Source organism: Anguilla anguilla, chromosome 4, assembly GCF_013347855.1.
Source record: "Anguilla anguilla isolate fAngAng1 chromosome 4, fAngAng1.pri, whole genome shotgun sequence".
Lineage (NCBI taxonomy): Eukaryota > Metazoa > Chordata > Actinopteri > Anguilliformes > Anguillidae > Anguilla > Anguilla anguilla.
Window position 1 is genome coordinate 7,856,086 of NC_049204.1, and position 20,736 is coordinate 7,876,821.

A 20,736-nucleotide genomic window follows, 5' to 3' on the forward strand; every position below is an offset into this window, starting at 1 on the left:
AGTGACGCGTCCTCCAGCCAATGGCGTGCGAGCTAAGCAGGATGACGTTTCACGTCCGCGGTGCGGTTCGCCAGGCCCGGCGCCAGTGGGGAGGCCTTTTTGCGTCGCCCTCCTCCAGGCCCACCCCCAAAACACTCCACCCCCCACCCCCGCCCACCCAACACCAGCAGCACATGGTACGAAGCAACGCAACTCCCCAAACTAGAGACAAGGTCACACGGGCACCCCCTGGTCCACGGGCTCCCCTCTGCGTGGTCGGGGCAGTGCCTCAAATGCACGTACGCTGGACGTGCGTTGGCATGTACGTACTTCACGGGCTCTGTGCACCCTCTGTGCCACCCGCAACGTGTCCTCACGACCCCACCATTTTCGATTGAACTTTAAAGATACATTTATTCCGGGAGGTATATTGTAATTTTTTGTACTTTTGTAATAAAATATATTTTCTAGCGTATTTTTTTTTCTCCACCCTTCCCTGCTCTCCCCTCCATCACACACAGGTCTCTTAGTTACAGTCACAGTTGCCGTGGTGATGCGAGAACACCGAACGACAGCGAGAGAGGACAAACGGGGAGGGGGAGGCGGAGTCTCGGGGAAGTTCCAGTTGCCAGGGAGACACAAGTGTGTGTGTGTGAGGGGGGCGGGGTCATGGGAGGAAGGGGTTGGGGCTTTATGACTTCAAAAAGAGGAGGAGCCCCTGTTTTTTTCTCTTTTTTTCCTGCTCCCTCATTGGCTGGTGGTTGTCCGCTCGCCCGCGCCCTTGACGAGCAGACGGCTGTAGTCGGCCATGTCGCCCAGCCCCCGGGGGGCGCCGTGGAGGCCGGGCCGGGCCAGGCCCGAGTGGGGCCGCTGGGCGGGGCAGTGGCAGAGGGCCGCGGGGGGGGGGCGGGGCCGCGTTGTTGCTGTTGAAGTTGAAGGCCTCGGGGCCCCAGTGGAGGGGCTCCCCGAAGTCCAGCTGGGTGTTGGGGGCCGAGACGGCCCGCCTGCGGTCGGGGGACTCCTGGGGCGTGGCGGGGTACGCGTACTCCCCCGCAGAGTTCCGCAGGGCCCCGCCCGCTCGCCCGCCTCCCTGCCCCTCCCCCCGGTGGTGGTGGCCGGCCAGGGAGAGGTAGTGCTGCCGCTCGGCGGTTTGGGCGGGGTCGCCCGGCTCCTCCCTCCGCCCCCCTCCTCCTCCTCCTCCCCCGCCCCCGCCCTGCAGGAGCTTGGAGCTCAGGTAGATGACGGAGGAGGGGTGGGGGTTCTGGGGGCAGGGCGCCCCGGCCGTGTTGAGGAAGGTCTGGCTCTGGTCCCAGCCGGAGTCGGTCAGGCGCAGCCCCGGGGGGGGCCGCTTCTGCTGCAGGGGGGTCTGCTCGGGGGTGGGCAGCAGGTCCAGCTCCCCGCGGGCCCAGCCGTTGGGCATGACGAACAGCGTTTCCGTCTGCGAACGCCGCCCCTCGCTGCCCCCGCCCGACCGGCTCACGCTCATCACCGACCCGCCCCCGCCCTGTCCCAGCATGCTCTGCTCCTTGTCCCCCTTGCGGCGCCCGCCGGGGACGGCCGTCCCGCTGCGGGAGCGGTGCCGGTGCTTGTGGCCCATGATCCAGCACACCACCAGGCCCGACAGCGCCGCCCCGGTGGCGAAGGCCGAAACTGCGGACAGCACCAGCAGGTTCACCGACACCAGGCCGTCCGGCTCCTCAATAAAGGTCTCCTGCAGCAGACCTGGGGGAGAGAGGGAGGGGGAGAGAGGGAGAGAGAGAGGGGGAGATAAAGAGAGAGAGAGAGGGGGAGAGAGAAGGAGAGGGAGAGGGCGATAAAGAGAGAGAGAGAGAGAGAGGGAGGGGGAGAGGGGGAGAGAGAGGGAGGGAGAGAGGGAGGGAGGGAGAGGGAGAGAGAGACGGAGGGTGAAGGAGGGAGAGAGAGAGGGAGAGTGAGGGAGAAAGAGAGAGAGAGAGGGAGAGGGAGAAAGAGAGAGAGAGAATGAGGTCACCACATCTGCAAGGGTTCTCAAAAATACATTAAAATGTGTCCCGGCACGAAACGCAAACAAACAAACGAACCCGAGGTATGAACCAGCAACGGGAGTGGCTCAGGTGGCAGCGTCGCTCGCAGGATTATTAACCTGAAAGGACCCGCATCACCGGAATGCAAAAAAACACACTTCAACTAAATTAAATGGCGTCCCCCCCCCCCCCCCCCGCACACCTGGTGCACCGCACACAGCCCCCCCGTGCTCGCTCGGCTTCGCTAAGCAGTCTCCGGGCCCCATTTTGGCTCCAATTAAAGGGAAAAAATAAGGGGGCTAATTTGCTCCCGGGAGGCACCGAAAAGGAGGACTGGCTTTCGGGTGTAAGGGTCAATTTGTGCTCATTACCCAAAGTGGACCGCCGATTGCCTCCTAATTTTTAATGGCTCGCAATAACTGTCTTCCTGATTGAGGACGTCTCTGGAATTCCGGAGCGCAGGGCTACTTTCGGTCGGTTAACCGGACCGCGCGGAACGCCCCCCCTTTTCCGAGCTCCCTCCCACGGAGGCAGAGGGGTAGAAGCGTGGCGCTGCTCCAGTCCACGCCTCAACATTGCATTTGTTTTTTTTTTCCCCTCCCTCCAAAAAAAATTTTTATAAATAAAGGCATCGCCACACAGCTGCTCTGAAGCGGAAACCCAAATGAATTATGTAAAAAATACGAGAGAAAAGAAAGAAATTGTGCGACGGATCAATTAAGAAAATGTCAGGAGAGAAAAAGAATGTCTTTGTAGAGGGAAGCTCGAGGGAGGGATGCCTGTGGAAACAAAGCGCTTACGCTGAGCCAGAAGGTCCAACTGGGAAATATTTCAGCGACGCCAAAACAAACACAGTAAACGTTTTCTCAAATTACTACGATGGCAAGGAAAAGGCAGAGCAGCTGCAGGAGGAGGAAGAAGGAAAGAAGGATGGATCACGATCCAGAGGAAACGGATGAGCGTCGTTAAGCAACAATTTTCCGGGGACCCCTCTCTCTCACCTGCAGAGGGGAAATCGAAATTCCTGTGATGCATGGGCCCCCCGAAAAAAAAAAAAAAAAAAAAAGTAAATTTTTACGGTCTGACAAATTATCTTTAATTGGGATGAATGGAGACAATCTCTTGGAGGTGGACCCCACTGACGGGAGCTTAATTGGCAGTCCCGGGCCGTGTGAAAGAAGGCATTCTTCACCCGGACCGAAGTCACGGCACGCGGATTATTCCCACGGCAACGATACCGGTTTTAAACGTCTGTACTGAAGGATCGACGATGCAGCCTGACAAAGCCTGCCAACCTGCCAAGAGTCGGCCAGCTCCAAAAGCAACACTCCCAGTGTCAAATCCATTCCAGCACTCCGTTATAAAATGCCACAGGGCACAGGGCATCTTCGCCATCACTGATCTCAGTGCACAGAGGACATTACACACGTGTGCACTGGTAGAACAGAATCCAGTGGAAAAGGCTGATGGGGGGGGGGGGGGGGGGGGACTCACAGAACACCCCAGGCCTCAACCCTTTGAAGAGCAGGTTTTTTGGAATGCTTTTTTTTTTTTTGTCCAAAAATTCTGAGTCGATGTTCTAGAACTCCATCGCTTTCAGTCACCAGCAGTGATTGTGACATCAGCATTAGAATGTTCAGTTCAGAACATTCCAATCACATATTTGTAGTTCTCATATCTTAAAGGTTTTAAAGGTGCGTCGTACTCTGTGCCTTCCAAACTGTGCATCCACACGTCACATGCAAAACATTCATGCTAGGCTGAAAAATGTATGGCTAGAATAAAGATATCTCACGAACAGTCATGCACACGATTTAATCATTTTATTTGTCACTGAGTTTCACAAGGTGGGCGGAGCCTACTGTGCCTAGTCTGATTAGCGTAGGTTTGGAAACGGGGCACCCCCACGCTGAGGAGATGCCAGACCTGATTCAAATACGTATTTGTTTTGGATTCAAATACTTTTCTGTGCTCTGTTGATCTTGCCTGGTGTAATTGAGCCTGCCAATATGACCAGAAGTCGGGGTTTGCACTTTTTTGAGAGTAATTAATTGGTTCCAATACACCAGACAGGATCAGTAAAGTGAAGCGAAGTATTTGAATCTAAAACAAATACGTATTTGACCCAGGTCTGGGAGACGCCATCGGAAGACCCCCTAGGATGAGCCGCACCTCCCCACGGACCCCACTTCCTCTCCCTCTTTTCTCAGTTCCTCTCCGCTTCTCCCCAGACTGCCTTAGGCACAGCATCTCCCAAAGATCCTCATCGTTACCGAGATACAATCGGAATCCCATCATCAGTCCGTCAGGCATGCCCCGCCGCCCGTCTTTTTCCAGATGGAATTTCGTCTCAAACGCACTTCAGGTTATTTTATTTTATTTTTTTTACAGGCGCCCTCTTTAATATCCAATTAAAAATTCCCAAAACCAACACCTCCCTCGGTCTCGCATCATTTCAATCCGCTGCTGCCTGCAACTGGAATGCTCTGCAAAAAAACCCTAAAACTGGATGAATTTATTACCATTTCTGCCTTCAGACATGCCATCTCAGACATTTTCACTGATTCCTGCAACTGTTTTTCTACCATGTAATATCCCCAAAACACTCTTTGGTTTTTAAATTTTTCCCCATATCTCGTTTGTTGACTATTGTTTGCTTGCCTGTGTTTTCATGTGCCCATGTTTAGTTTGTTATTATTGACGTATTTTGTGCTTTTAAAATGCTTCTATCTTCTAGCCCACCTCCCCTTTCCTTCAGTGGCTTGTCAGGCCGCCATTGTAAAATAAGAATTTGTTCTTAATGACTTGCCTGGTGAAATAAAGGTGAAATAAAAATAAAAATAAAAATAAATTCTGCTCTTTCATACCCGGGAAGACGAGTGACACCGTTACCATAGGAACACAAAAACCAGGATGGCTGCACACCCGTTGAGTTGAGATCGGTTGAATGAACGGTAGCCTATCGCCAGGAAGGCCAATCGGTGCATGTGACTAAATTAGAATCTTTGCTGGGATTCAAGCAGGATTCTTAATGCTATTTGAAGAGACATTCAGCCAGAATTCCATTTTAAAATGCATAGCAGACTTTTTACTGTGTATATTCACTGGGGGGTTACAGTCGACCAACAGAACGGCTCACATTCCTGATCGCCATGGTCGCACAGCCGTCCAATGAAATTTATTTTTGTTTATTTTCACTGAATTTGGTGACACTGGAGCCCACGCCAGGAAAATAAACAAAGCACTGCCATCTCCATCCAAACAAAACAACGAATCTCTCTGTATGCACATTCTGTCCACCACTCACGTCTATTTTAACCCTTTGACGAATATATATATATATTTTTTTTTTGGAATGTTTTTTTTTCAATATTCTGAGTGTTCTAGAACTCTGCTTTCATCGATCAGCAGTGATTGTTACATCAGCATTAGAATGTTCAGCTAAGAACGCTCCAATCACACGGCTACTTATGATCTTTAAGCCTTGAAGGGTTGAGAAAAAAAAAAAAAAAAAACTCGCTGACCGTAACACGAAATACGCTTTTGATGTTTCTCCTTTCGGCCGTTCCCCGTTCCCCGCCGTGTCATTCCGGCGTGCGACACCGCTGCGTAAACACTGGTGCCGGATCGCCCGTTGCTGTGATTTTTTATTTTTTTTTGTTTATTTACCGCGGCTAGGGCTCAGGACAAAATGGGAGGGTAATGAATGGGTTCACAGCTTGGTGGATTTGAAAGTATCAGAAACAAGAATCTCATATAAACATTCTTTTTAAAAAAAAATCTAACACAGGCCAATATTTTTTTTTTTATTCCTACCCAACTGAGAGATTCCGGCGGCTTCCTCCCGCAGACCATAGACACGCAGGTCAGGCTGACTGGAGAGCCTAACACGCCCGTGGGCATGAATGTGTGAGTGAGCGGTGTGCGGGACCTGCGATGGATTGGCAACCCGTCCAGGGGTGCATTCCTGCCTCTCACGCAGTGCAAGGTGGGATAGACAACCCCCCACCCCCCCACCCTCCACAATCCTGAATAAGCGGTTTAAAAAAACTGATGGACCCAACTGACAGATGGGGGGGGAAGGGGGGAGGGGGGGGGGTTTCCATGTGCCTGTGGTTTCAGCGAAACGCAGTCAGTCTCTCATTTTTTCCGTTTTTTGCATCTCGGATCAAAACCCGGCGGGAAAAGCACTGACCGCGCGTCTTCGGCGGGGAAACGAAACGGTTTCTGACGAGCGGCTGTGAGATTACGACACGACAGCTGGCGGGACCGGGCGAGCTGGATGCCAGGGCTCGGGGGGGGGGGGGGGGGGGGGGGCGGTGGGGGTGTGTCAATATGGAGCGTGAGAGACAGACAGGAAGAGCTCCACGCGCTCGCTCACTCTCTCCCCCCCCCCACCGTGACCGCTGAGCAAGGGCAAGGCCGCTAGGCTAGCCCGCGTCGTCACTGTAGCTTTTACTTCACCTCCGTTTGGGATGGGCTTGGAATCGCCAGGCAGATGGAGAGAGCAGAGAGCAGAGAAAGAGAGAGCAGAGAGAGAGTGGGAGAGAGAGAGGGACAGCAGGGAGAGAGAGGGAGAGGGAGAGAGAGAGAGAACTGAGAGAGAGCTGAGAGAGAGACCTTTGATTCCCCTTTGTTTTGACAGTTGAAGGAGACACACAATTATTGTTATCCAACCATTTCAAACATATAAAACTGGAAAGAAAAGAATAAGAATCAAGACAATAAACCAAAAAAACCAACCAAGAGAGAGAGACTTCCTGTCCCACTGGGGAGCCGGAGTCCCTCGCCCCCCCCCCCCACCAATTTCCCAAAACGCCACCCGTTCCCCTGTCCTTTCTGGCTGGGCTTCAGTCTCCACCTCTCCCTCCTGGGACGGGTGTCCCACCCCGATCACGCCATCTCTCAGCCCTTCTCTCGTCTCTCTCCTCTTTCCTCTCTCCTCCTCTCTCTCATCTCTCTATCTCTCCATCTCTCAACCCCTCTCTCCATCTCTTGTCTCCCCTCTCCATCTCGTCTCCTCTCTCTCCTTCTCTCTCCATCTCTCTCTCCTCTCTCCATCTCTCAACCCCTCTCTCCATTTCTCATCTCCCCTCTCCATCTCTCTCTCATCTCTCTCTATCCCCCTCTCTCTCTCCACCTTTCTCTTTCCTCTCTCCTCCTCACTCTCTATCTCTCCTCCTCTCTCTCTCCACTTCTCTCTTTCCTCTCTCCTCCTCTCTCTCTCTATCTCTCCTCCTCCTCTCTCTCCTCTCTCCAGAGCACTGGACGGGTGTGATAATGAAACAGCCCTCTCGCTGCGTCTCTTATTTAAGATTCTCTTCATTAAAAACAAACTCTGACAGGGTATGGATCTGCTCTGCCTGTGCTCACAAATTGGCCGCCTGTTTGGCAGTAAAAAGTATCGATTTCCACGCGCCGTGTCAGAAGGACACACACGCGCACACACACACACACACACACACACACACACAATCACACGCACAAGCACTCACACACTCACACCTGAAATGGCAATGTTGGGAAAAAAATGGAAAAGATGCCTCTGTATGCCTCTCTGTCTCCTCTTGAATGTGTACGTGTGTGTGTTTGTGTGTACTTGTATGTGGTACCTGTGTGTGTGTTTGTGTGTACTTGTGTGTGGAGACCTGTGTGTCGTGTTTGTGTGTACTTGTGTGTGGGTACCTGTGTGTGTGTTTGTGTGTACTTGTATGTGGTACCTGTGTGTGTGTTTGTGTGTACTTGTGTGTGGAGACCTGTGTGTCGTGTTTGTGTGTACTTGTGTGTGGGTACCTGTGTGTCGTGTTTGTGTGTACTTGTGTGTGGGTACCTGTGTGTGTGTTTGTGTGTACTTGTATGTGGGTACCTGTGTGTGTGTTTGTGTGTACTTGTATGTGGGTACCTGTGTGTGTGTTTGTGTGTACTTGTATGTGGGTACCTGTGTGTTGTGTTTGTGTGTACTTGTGTGTGGGTACCTGTGTGTGTGTTTGTGTGTGTGTACGTGTGTGTGTTTGTGTGTACTTGTATGTGGGTACCTGTGTGTGTGTTTGTGTGTACTTGTATGTGGGTACCTGTGTGTCGTGTTTGTGTGTGTGGGTGAACAGGCCCTGGTTTGTAATGTGTTGCCTGTGCTTCTGGTTCAGCGAGTCTGCTCGTTATACTCCATTCCCCCCCATTCCCTCATTCATTCTCTCCTTCTCTCTCTCGCTCTCTCTCTTCCCCTTTGATCGCTGGCTTGTCTCTCCATGGGGGGCAGACTGCAGAGGGCTCTGTTCGGCCGGGGGCGATCGCCACCAGGGGAGCTGCCTGTGTTCCAGAACATTCCTCTGCCTCAGACTCACACACACATACACACGCACGCGTGCGCGCGCACGCACACACACACACACACACACACACACACACATAAACGCGCGCACACACACACACACACACGCTTGCACGCACGTACACACATGTAAACGCACACATTTACAACAGATAATAGGGCACTTTTAAAGAGAAGATTTTCACGCAACTCATTATCAAAACCACAGGCTCAGTTAAATTGAAGTTAAAGTGGACTTCTGGAGTTCTAGCTCACATTTTAGTCATTAAGCGAAAGGCAAAAATTAGTCATTAAGCTATTAATATATCTCTTCTGTCATAATACACATCAATCATAACATAACCACAGATACAGAATGAATCCCATGGCAGGGGACCTGAAAATAAATAAACAAATAAATAAATAAAACGCTCAGATGCTCAATCTCAAATCTGTACTCATTTGTAGGGAGCGTCCCAAAATTGCACGCTTTCTCGAAACACGAAACAACGAGATTTTCTAGGTGCAGCAGCAGAGTGCGTTGCTAGCTGACGCTGGCCTCCTTGCCCCGTTAAAAAGAAAGAGGCACTGATGGCATTTTTGTGAGCAGTGATTACAGCAGATGGGCTGAGGTTGCGCTTGAACCACGGCCGAATGCATGGGGGGGTGGGGAGGGGGGGGGGGGTGGTGGTGGTTTTGGGGTGCTGGTGGGGATTGGGCCCAGTTTATGCGCATGGACAGCACCTGCCTGCATGTGTGTGGACCGCTGCGGTATAATGTGTCACGAGAACTGTTTTATTATACTGCGGACGAGCGGAGTTTGCACCTTGGGGGTCGGTGGTGTGAGAGGCAGGGAGAGAAAGAGAGAAAGGGTAAGTGGTAGAGAGAGACCAAGATAGAGTGAGCAAGAGAGAGAGAGAGAGAGACAGAGAGCAAGTGAGAGAGACAGGCAGAGGTAGAGAAAGAAAGAGAAAGAGAGAGCGAGAGAAAAGGTAAGAAAAGAAGGAGAGGGAGAGAGACCAAGACAGTTAGCAAGAGAGAGAGAGAGAGAGAGAGACAGAGAGCAAGTTAGAAAGGCAGAGAGAAAGAGCGAGAGAGAAAGAGAAAGAGATCAAGTGAGAGGCAAAGAGAGAGAAAGACACGGAGAGAATTTACATTTAATTGAGAGCACGTTATCCAACATGCCGTCGCCTGCTGGTATAAATTTGAGAGAGAGAGAAAAAAAGGGCTGCATGTATTTCTCATCACACGAACCTTCAGCCTGGGGCCACAACACGCCTCAGTGTCTGCAGCGCCAGCATTACCAGAGCTGTACTGACAGGACAGCAGCACTCAGCACCAGTGCCACCAGAGCTGTACTAACAGGACAGCTGTACTCAGTACCAGCATCACCAGAGCTGTACTGACAGGACAGCAGCACTCAGTACCAGCATTACCAGAGCTGTACTGACAGGACAGCTGAACTCAGTACCAGTGCCACCAGAGCTGTACTAACAGGAGAGCTGCACTCAGTACCAGCGTCTCCAGAGCTGTACTAATGGGACAGCTGGACTAAGTACACTCTGAGGCTGTGTGTGTGGAGCACATTTCTGCTAAGGTACATGAAGCAAAGCAAACAAGCACTCTCACTCTCACTGCTTTCTTCTTTCTCTCCTCTCTTTCCCCTTTCTTTCTCTCTGCTGTCTCTCTACTCTCCTCTCTTTCTCTCTTCTCAATACCTCTCTGCTCCTCTCTTTCTGTACTGTCCTCTCTCCTATTTTCTTCCATTCCTATCTCTCGTTCCTTCTCTCTCTCCCTTCTCTACCTTCTCTCTCCCTCCCTCTCTCCCTCTCTCTGCCTCCCTCTCGTAACTGATATCCCCAATTTAGGAGAGAAAGGGAAACGTGACGAAAAGCAATAACAGAAAGCACGTGTCACGGTCCACAAACTCCAAAAAAAAAGAAAGAAAAAAAAGGGCGGCACCACTATTAGCTAAACGACCCACTCGGGGGTTAAGTCCGCTTGTTCTCGAATCATGTGACACCCTCATAATCTTCAGCGTAATCTTTCTCACATGCCGGGGGCATAAATTCCAGGCGTCAGCACAGCGCCCGCTGCTATATATATAACGACCGGAGGGGAAAAAAAAAGAAAAAAAAAAAAAAAACACAAATTTTTATTTTTGTATTCGGTTAACGTGACTGCATTAGTGCTTTTTTTCCCCCTCACTCCTGTCTTATTACACATTTCTGGAGGCCAAAAAGAAATAATTAAACCAGCGGGGCGGGGCCGGGGCGGGGGCCGGGGGCCTGCGGCCCGTCTGCTCAGACACACACCCGGGTGAGTGAATCTGCTCCCTGCCCCGGCCGCTGAGTTATGAGACGCAGGTAATGAAAAGTCCCAACCGCACCACTACCGCCAGAGCAGTACAGAGAGGCGCTCTCTCTCTCTCTCTCTCTCTCTCTGTCTCTCCCTCTCTCACTCTGTCTCTCTGACACTCTCTCCCTCTCTCTCTCTATCTGCCTCTCCGTCTCTTTCTCTCTATCTCTCTCTGTCTCTCTCTCCTTCGCCCTCTATCTCTCTCCCTCTATCTCTCTCTCTCTCTCTCTCCCCCTCTCTCTCTGTCTCTCACACTCTCTCTCTCCCTCTCCCTCTCTCTCTCTGTGCCTACGAGGGCATTCCTCACATAGCCCAATTCTCAGACGCCCCCTCTAATCTTGCGCGGCCGACGGGACGCCCTCCCGCTGTGAGATGATTCACGGCGCTGCTTTATTAGGGGCCCCCAGGGGCCCGTGCGCTACGGCGGCCGCCATTTGAGCCGTCGCCTAGGCGATCGCCGGATCGAAGTCCCGGTGACGGCGACTGGCCCCGCGGGTGGGACAGGACCACCTCAGCCTCTAAAAAGGGGCCCGACAGGGGGGCTGGGGCGTGGAACACGCAGGTGATTTTAGTCACGACACACTGCTGCGTTCTATAAGCCTCCGCTTCCTGGTGGGTTTGCTATTTCACCACGGTGGAATTTACGCCACCCTGCCAGCCCTCCTCCCCACCCTGCCGCCACCCCCCCCCCCCTTCCCACCCCGCCACACCCACACCCCCCCCCCCCTCACCCCTTCAGTGTAAATACCATCAGGAGTGCCAGAGGCTGGAGTTCTCCCCGCAGTGTAAGTCAACACGTGTGGACCGACTTCTCAGGCATTTTACACATCGTGCTGACACGGTCCGTTTGGACTGGGGCGCGGTCTGTTTGGCCTGGGATGCTGTCCATTTGGACTGGGGCAGGGTCCCCCCATGTGCGCTCTGGGGGGGGGGGGGGTTGGGGTTCCCTGTGACTGCTGTGCCTTCCCCTAAATCTCTCAACCCCGTCCCGGCTGAAGAAACATTATTGGTTCACGTTCCCATCACCCCATCAGTAGAGGGGGGGGTTAGAGAAAGGGGGTCCTACTGGAGTTCCGCATTCCCCCCCCCCCCCCACCAGAACATTCTCACACCCTAGGGCGCGCAGTAACTCACATACGTGTCCGTTAAACACGCACACGCGTGCATATATTTCATGTGTCACACGGGTCGCCCGTCCCGTCTCAGTGCGGGTCGCGCACACAGCACGACCCGGTGCTAAATCAGCTTTACGGGTCCAGCAGGGCCCGTACACGCCCTCCTCCAGTTAAAAGAACTCCTTCTGAGATCTTTTCTTCCTCCTGTAAAGTTCGCTGCGCACCGCTTTGCCACCTGCAAAGCCGCCAAGCCAGTTCCCCCCCCCCGCCATTCTGTTTCTAGTTTATGGATTACATTTATTTGGGGAGAAATTTTTTTTTTAGTATGTTGTAACAAGACACATTTTGCGAAATTTCTGCTCGTCCTGGCTGCTCGCGAAATGAGACCCCCCCCCCCCCCCCAACACTCCACCCCCGATTCCCCCCCACTCCGACTCCCAGAGCAGACCCGACGCCTTATCTTCAAAGGGGCTCGGTCAGCCGCTCCAGGGCAGGTCACAGCTGAACCTCCTCATGTCTTCTCCCCCGTCCCGCCTGGCGTTCCCCTCCCTCCCCCCCCCCCCCCGCTCCCCGTGCGTGCCGGGAAAGAGGGGCGGTGGAATTCGGCGTGGAGCACAAGCTGGGCAGCCAGAGGCACCTCCTCTCCCCCCCCCTCTCCCTCTAACGGCGACAGGGGGGAAGGTTTTTCTTTCGGGGGTCCCCCGGCCCGTGAGACGAGGCAGTTTTGGCCCTGAGCTTTCATGCAAAGGAGACTTCTGCGGTCGATTATAAAAAAAATAAATAAAAAAACCACCCAAAAAAAAACATCTCCCTCCTCAGGGGCTTGGGCGGCTCCTCGCTCTGGGTAACACGTTAGAACGTGAATATCTGGAGTCCGCTCGCATTTCTCTCTCTGAAAGTAAGAAACGCAGCGGCTGGGCTGTATTGATTGAATTCCGATGTGGTCGCTAACGCTGCAACAGGTTTTTTATTATTTCTTTTTTTTTTTTGTTACCAGCTTCTCCCCCCCCCCCCCCCCCCCCCCCCCGCGCCCCCGGTCCTCGTATGACAAGTTGTCGCCGGTCGAACGCGACATCGCCGAACGCGAACCTCGCTCTCTCCCGGGCGCTCCCCCCCCCCCCCCCCGATGTGTCGACGGACCTCAATTAAGCTGAGATTGCAACCCGCTGTTCTCCCAGTCAAAACACGGGGCTTCCACTTGGGGAAATGTTTTCACAGCACCTTAATTGCTTCCATCTGCAGCGACGGCGGCGGCGGCGGCAAGGTATGTCATTACGACTGGAGTGCTTTCTTTTCCTTTCCACTCGGGCCGAACGCTACAGACCGCACGTGCGGGCGTGCGGGCGAGCGAGGCGAGCGAGGCGAGCGAGGGGTTCGGTTGATATCGCTCCCGCCTGGGGAACGCCGCCGGTTCGGAACGTCGTTTCAATCTCTCCCCGGCCGGGTACGGGCCTGAGGCCCAATTGCGTGGAACGACGACGGCGGTGGCGGCGGGGGTGGGGGCGGGGTCAGGGGCGACGGTGGGGTCGGCGGATGACGGCGCGAAGCGGCTCTTCTCTCCAGCGGCGATGCCGTCCGGCCCGTTCGACGCCTGGTTTAACTGCGCTGCCGTGGACGAGGAGCCGCTCCAGCAAAACAGACTCCCACCGTCCCTCCTGATCTGCGTTGGGGGGCGCGCCCCGAGTTTCGGGGCGCCTGGATCTCACGGGACAGCTCACGCTCATGCCCACTCCCACCCCACTTCCCTCGCGCGCAGACAGCACATTTTCATTTCCCCCCCCCGTTGTGTCAAAACCCGTCACTCATTTCTCTTCCGGGTCAAGGGGTTCCGACGGCGAAACGAACGGAACTGCGAGAGAAAAACATCGGCGAGCGCCAGGCTGAAGAGAGCGAATGACTGACACCCTCTCCGCGAAGCCAAGTCCCGGGAAAAAGAAACGGTGAAAAAAGACAGAGTGCGATTCGTAACAAGGCGTGTTTTCGGTAATGGCCACGGAGAAGGCTCCGGGCCTACCGCTGTTCCCCCCGCAGGCCAGCAGAGCACACTGCGACGTACTTGACCAGCAAATTGGCACACCAAGGGAAAAACAATAGAAAAAGAGTTTAAAAAAGTATCCCAAAAACCTTTAAAAATACATTTTCTTTTCACTGACCGCACCACCACAGTTTGTGAATTGTGAGGTTCAGCCGGGCAGATGTGTTGCAGGCTGGGAGACGTGCCGGTTCGGCTGAAAGCAGGCCTGGAGATCTGCGGTATCCGTGAGTCGTAATGTGGCCCCGGGCATCGCCGGGCCGACCATTAGAGGGGTAAAGGGTTCAGCGAAGTAAAAGCGAGCGGAGAAGAGATTCATCACTCCACACACACGCACACACACACACACACACACACTTAATGTTGCGGCCGCGGTCTGAAGCCACAGCAGCGCTAATTTACCGAACCGCGGCTGGTTTTCGCGGTTGGATGTTCAAGCGCTCCCTCACCGCGCCCGGGGGGGGGGGGGGGGGGTTGGGAGTGGGGGGGGGGCCAATACGGCGCTCCGGCATCCGTCTCCCTCGGCAACGGCGCGCGGCTCTCCCGGGGTCACTTCAATGAAAGCGTCTGATGTTTCCCCCGCCCCGGCTTTGATCGAGCCGAGCGCTGGGGGGGGGGGGGAGGCCCGGATCGGGAAAGAGCCGGACACATCAGAGGAGGAGGAGGATCAGGAAAGAGCCTGACACATCAGAGAGGAGGAGGAGGAGGAAGATCAGGAAAGAGCCTGACACATCAGAGAGGAGGAGGAGGAGGATCAGGAAAGAGCCTGACACATCAGAGAGGAGGAGGAAGATCGGGAAAGAGCCGGACACATCAGAGGAGGAGGAGGATGAAGATCAGGCCACACCGCTCGCCGCGGCGCACACTGCCGCTAATTAAGATCTACGAGCCCGCGAACAAAATGCAGGTGACAGAGTCGCCCCCCCCTGCACACCCCCCCCCCCCCACCCCATTCTACAGTAGGGTCAGACTTGAGCATTCTGAGAGCTGCCTGAGATGGAGGGACGGTGAGACGATGGGACACCCCCCCTCTCCCCTCCCCGTCCCACACCCCCCTCTTGCTGGCCTCTCACAGTAAAGGGGGGCTGGCTGGGGGGGGTGGGGCGGTTGATCAGGTGGCCCGTGTAAGTCACACATTTGGGATTGGGATCAGTGGCGGTTACGGGACACCTCTTCAGGGCCCTTGTCCCATTCTGAGACCAGATCTGCCCCCACCCCCCCCCCCCCCAAACCCCCACTCATTTACTCCATCACCATTGAGCCTGGGGTGCTCTGTCTAAAAACTAAAAATCGATTCCACCTCAATTTTTTTCTTCTGCACACTTCTCTTCTCAGACTAAGGAGACACACAGATTTCTGACGCCCATCTATCTCCCACTTAAGCTAATGACAGTAAGAGAGAGAGAGAGAGAGAGAGAGAGAGAGGGAGGGAGGGAGAGGGATATAAAGAGAGAGAGGGAGAGAGAGTCAGAGAGAGAGAAAGAGAGAGACAGAGGACCTACTTCATTGTCAGCTGTCAAGGGTCGTCTGGAATTGTCAAATATATAAAAGATATGGGGGAGGGTCTGAGGGAGGTGCTGGGAGGTGCAGCTGGATGTGGCTGTGAAGAGGAGGAGGTGCTGAGGAGGTGGAGGATTTTTTTTTGTTTTGGGGGGGGTGGGGTGGCAGGGGGTGATGCTGCAGGGTAGAGGAACCAGAGGAGGGGGGGGATTTTTTCATTAAAAAAATAAGTTGCGAGTGTGAAGCTGAATAATAAAAATATATTTCATGGATTCCGCACGTTACTGCTCCAGAGCCCATCTCCACAGGCCTCGCCTCGGGCGACAAGACGCCGGCGTACGTAGAGACGTGGAGACGAGACGAAGCTCCTCCTTCTTAAACAAAGCCAGCACAGGCCCCCCCCTGCACAATATGCCTAATACAGCCCGGATACAGAGCCTAATACAGCCCGGATCTGAAGGATAGCAAACCACAGGCCGCTATGGGTAGATGGAAAACGGCCTGTGGTTTGCAGAGCCAGCCCTGGGATTTTTAAGACGGTGCTCATTTTGTGATAAGTGACCACACTGATAAAAAAAAAAAAAAAAAAAAAAAAAACCCTGCTCATTTAGCCGGATTTGAACACTACATTTTTATCTTCGTGCAAATTAGCTTTGTAAAAAAAAAAAAAATTGTGGTTATTAGCCGAAGACTCTGCCCTCAATACAGCCACTGGTTTTTTTTTTTGTCCGCTGAAAGTGTATCTACATCCAAATTGCCTTCCGACGCGAGGGGAGGCTCAGGGTGATCACTTCGCTGGAATTATTTTAAATCGAAAAACAATTATCGCATAGCGGTCGGACTGCTAACCAAAACACAAAGGACGCTTTTCGCGAACGAATTTGAAATAAGCGGCCAATAAAAATTAATAGAGATCTACAATCGCTCGGCAATCATCCCGTTTATGTCCCGCAAATAAAAAAAAAACTGTAAAATTAGACCGTTAAAAAATGAGGCGATCGGTGAAACGCTCGCGGAAAACTTCCACAAGGGGATGCCGACATTCTGAGCTACTGTGTACGTATCTGAGCCGTTACAATGAAACAGCAATACGCTCGCGCAACACAAATATACACACCGCATGGCCAAAAGTATGCGGACACCTGACATCCAACGTCTCGTACAAATTTACGGGTATTAATATGGAGCTGGTCCATCCTCTGCTGCTTATAATAACCTCTGCTCTTCTGTGAGGGCTTTATACCAGATGTTGGGAGCGTGGCTGCAGGGATTTGCTTCCATTCAGCCGGACGAGCATATGTGAGGTCGTGCACTGATTGGGCAATTAGGCCTGGCTCGCAGTCGGCTTTCCAATTGATCCCAAAGGTGTTGGACTGGGGTTGAGGACAGGGCTCTGCGCAGGCCAGTCAAGTTTGTACACACTGTTCTCGACAAAAACCACTTCTATATGGACCTCGCTGTGTGCCCGGGGGCATTGTCATGCTGAAACAGGAAAGGGCCTTCCTGTTTAGGAAGCACATAATAGTCTAGAATGTGACTGTATGCTGCATTAAGATTAGCCTTCCCTGGAGCTAAGGGGCCTAGCCCAAACCACGAAAAACAGCCCCAGACCAAGGGGCGTCCAGATACTAAATAATATATAAAAATACATGGCTAAATACACCAATTTTGCTGTTTTACCCATTATGATAAATCAGAACATCAGCAACAGAATATATCATTTAGCAAAAATGACAATATGTTGTCATGACACGTCAATTCCTTTTTGTCCCCTGGAGGGGACATAGGTCTCTGGTCTTAATCTCAAATCTACAGCAACACGGGGCATTCAATAAAAATAAGAGAAATAATATTTTAGAAAACATTTTCACTGCAACCAGTTTTATTTAATTTTTTTGTCTTTCGAGACACTTACATTATGTAAAAAAAAAAAAAATTAAAACACACAAACTTTTTTTTCTGCTAGGTTCTCTGGAGAATGCATTCGAACGCACTACATAATTCGGTACATAATTCGGTACATAATTCGGTACATAATTCGGTACACTACAGATCGCTCTTCCGTGCGTGGCGGCAGCGTGTGTATTTTTGTCGTTTGTCGTCGTTCCGAGCCCCCCGGAGCGGTGCTTTTTTTTCGGTTTTGCCTAAGTGTATTTTTGTTGTCGCGCTGCGGGTACAGCTCCCGCTTTGGCCCCGGGGGGGGGATGCGAATGTGAATTAATGACACCGGGGTTTGAACTCGCAGCTCGCGGAGCCAATGGCCTGCGTGGGCCACAGCAACCAACAAACGGCTGACCTAATTCTCTGCGATTCTTTTTTTTTTAATTCATTTTTTTCCCCCTCTCTTCTTTCTTCTTCTGAAGTGCTGAACCAAAGAACGGCTCGCAGGAGCGTGGATGTAATCCCCCCCCCCACGATCATCTGTGAAGAGCACGTCCCGTCCCGCCCCTCACCCAGCCCCCACCCCCTGCCCCTCCAACCTCCACCCCCGCCCCTCCTAATACAAAATCAATACTGCATTCACGGTGTGGCAAAGGGCATATTGAATACCAGGGGATATATAGCCGGCGCATGTGCATGTGGCTGAAATGGAACTGCCTGAAAGTAGCATGTATGCGTATCAATGCACAAAGACCGCAGATGATAGTGATTATACTCATGTTTAATAACTTCATCGATTTGCCATAGTCTCCTGGAACCCAGCAAGGAAAAAAAAAGATTAAGTGTATGTCTTGGGTGACATGTTTGTAGTATAAATATTTTCCAAAAATGTCATTCATTTCATTTTTTATCGAACGTGGGCTTCACTACAGTAGAATGTCGCTCTTGGGAGAATGGGTTCTAATAGGTTCCCCTGTGTCTCCATAGAGGAACCCGTTCTAGCTCAAGGGAACTTTGGCAGGGAAAAACGGTTCAATCTGGAAACCATAGAAGGTTCCATAAAGACCCAAAAAGGGTCTTTATGGCCTTTCAGAATCCATTTTTTTTTTAAATTATGGTTCTTGGGATTAAGACTAGAGACCCATGTCCCCTACAGTGGACAGAAATGAAATTGGCGGGAATCGTGCGGGAGAGCGGGCGCTTACCGTCGCAGTCCCCCAGGTGAGAGGTGTTCCCGTGCTCCACGTCCTGCTCGAACGGCAACCTGCGGGCGGAGCAACCGGAGAGAGGAAGCGGTCAGAGGAAGAAAAATAGCAAACACAGCAACGCGCTCATCAACGGACCGTTACAAAGAAAAAACAACCTCGTCTAGCAACCGTGACAGTCACCGTGACAACCCATCCAGCACGCGGGAGCAAGAGACAGCCCCCCTCTCTCTGCGGGGCGACGGGCAGCGTCCGTACTGCCAAGGACACCGCCCACCGCGACTGAACTGTGTTCTTGGCTAGAAATAGCTGTACAAAATAAGTATTGTATCTTATCGAACCTGTGTTCCGTAGTTGTTCCAATGACCACGAAGTGCACTTTTTGTACGTCGCTTTGGATAAAAGCGTCTGCCAAATAAATGTAATGTAATGCAATGCAATGTAATGCAATGTAATGCAATGCAATGTAATGTAATGAAATGTAATGCAATGTAATGCAATGCAATGCAATGCAATGTAATGCAATGCAATGTAATGCAATGTAATGTAATGCAATGCAATGTAATGTAATGTAATGTAATGTAATGTAATGTAATGCAATGCAATGCAAGTCAACTGTCGCGTGGTAACGTTCCGGAAGCCAACGGCACGTGCAACACATTTACTCGCTCGAGCCAATCACTTTCGAGTTATCGGTGGAGTAGAGTAAAGTCAAAGACTTTACTCTAAAGAGCGTGCGACTGAACCTACAAAAATAGAAACGAGGTGCTTAATTTGAGTTATTTCTACCTCCGAGCGTGAAAACCAGCCCCGATAATCTTCTTCGTCATTAACCTTATTCTCGTTAAAACCCTGTACTAACTGAACAAACGCACGGCACTTAGCCTTGAAGCGAAGCCAGCGACAATAAGGAACGGGGTTTTGTATTTGGCTAAAACAGTTCCCTTCTCTGAGACATAATCCAGACGCTGGCAGTGCCCCAGGATACTGGCAGCACAGGGGTGCACGTCGGCTTGTACCTTGTTACGAGAAAAGTTTTTTGTTTACAAGACGCAGTTTACTGGGATGAAGTGGTTTTTATTCCCGGTGTAAACACAGACAAAAAGAATGTTTAAGAGCTTAAGGGCTCTGTCAGTAGTCCCCGGGGGGGGGGGGGGGTTAGACGATGGCTTGAGGCTCTGCTGCAATGGCAGCATCACAAAAACAAACAGGAAAAGTATTGAGACTCTCTGAGAGGAGGGAAGGGGGGGAAAAAAAAGAAGAGGGTAAACTTAATAAAATCTGCCAGGCTGGAGACCGGTCATTTATTTTCCAGTGTCGTCTATTACGTACGATAGGTTTTTTTTTACGGCATATTATTTCGAGTTAGCGGACGTTTTTTTTCTTCCCGGTTTCGTAAATGCAATTTATCCAAAAAGCCGCTCGATGCCGAATTGATCCGGAGGGTTGAGCAACGCTTGCTAAATCAAATGTGGATCAACATCAGCGCTCCAAACTGTGTAACCGAGAGGATGTCAGGTGGTCTTGTAGGAAAGGCGTCGTTCTCAGGCCCACGCTGTAACCGACACCGCGCCCGCGGGCATAATTTAATGCGCTCGCCGTGGTTCGGTTTTATTAGCGCATGTCGAAACTCCGAGAGGAACTGCCAGAAGACTGGAAACGTTCAGCAGGAGCAGGGAAGAACACGCACACTCACACACACACACACGCACACGCACATGCACGCGTGCACACACACGCGCGCACTCACGTACACACACATGCACGCATGCACTCACGTACACACACATGCACGCACGCACACACAGAAGCACGCATATACATACACACACACACACACACACACAGACACACACACACAATGATGGCTCGTGATGTTCCTATGTTAATATTAAAAGCACTGCAGCAGAAACAACCCAACCCCCCAATGCTAGAATAACGAATCAGGGAACCCCCACTGGCGGATCCCCACCTGTCCCAGGCGCGTCTCACCTTGTCCCGGGCCGGAGGAACGAGCAGGTGCTCCCTCGAGTCCACCCGCAGTACGGGTCCCGGGAAGCGATGCAGTTCCTGAAAGCGCACGGACGTGACACGCGTTAGACGCGCGTATGACCTGCCTGATCTCCGACACACATTACCAAGCACGCAGATTCACCAGTGAGTCTACATTACATTACATTACATTACAGGCATTTAGCAGACGCTCTTATCCAGAGCGACTTACACAACTTTTACATAGCATTTTACATTCTATCCATTCATACAGCTGGATATATACTGAAGCAATTTCGGTTAAGTACCTTGCTCAAGGGTACAACGGCAGTGTCCTACCCGGGAATCGAACCTGCGACCTTTC

At 52.0% G+C, this 20,736-nt stretch overlaps 1 protein-coding gene across 1 annotated transcript in view; it reads right to left on the reverse strand.

Annotated features, from left to right (window-relative positions):
- Window positions 1-377: 377 nt before the first annotated feature.
- Window positions 378-20,736, reverse strand: part of sema6bb (sema domain, transmembrane domain (TM), and cytoplasmic domain, (semaphorin) 6Bb) — a 78,007-nt gene continuing 57,648 nt past the window's right edge. Inside the window, 4 exon segments of the mRNA XM_035415969.1 lie at window positions 378-882; window positions 884-1,701; window positions 18,381-18,439; window positions 20,373-20,450. Coding sequence (XP_035271860.1) covers window positions 727-882; window positions 884-1,701; window positions 18,381-18,439; window positions 20,373-20,450 — 1,111 coding nt within the window. The 3' untranslated portion in view covers window positions 378-726.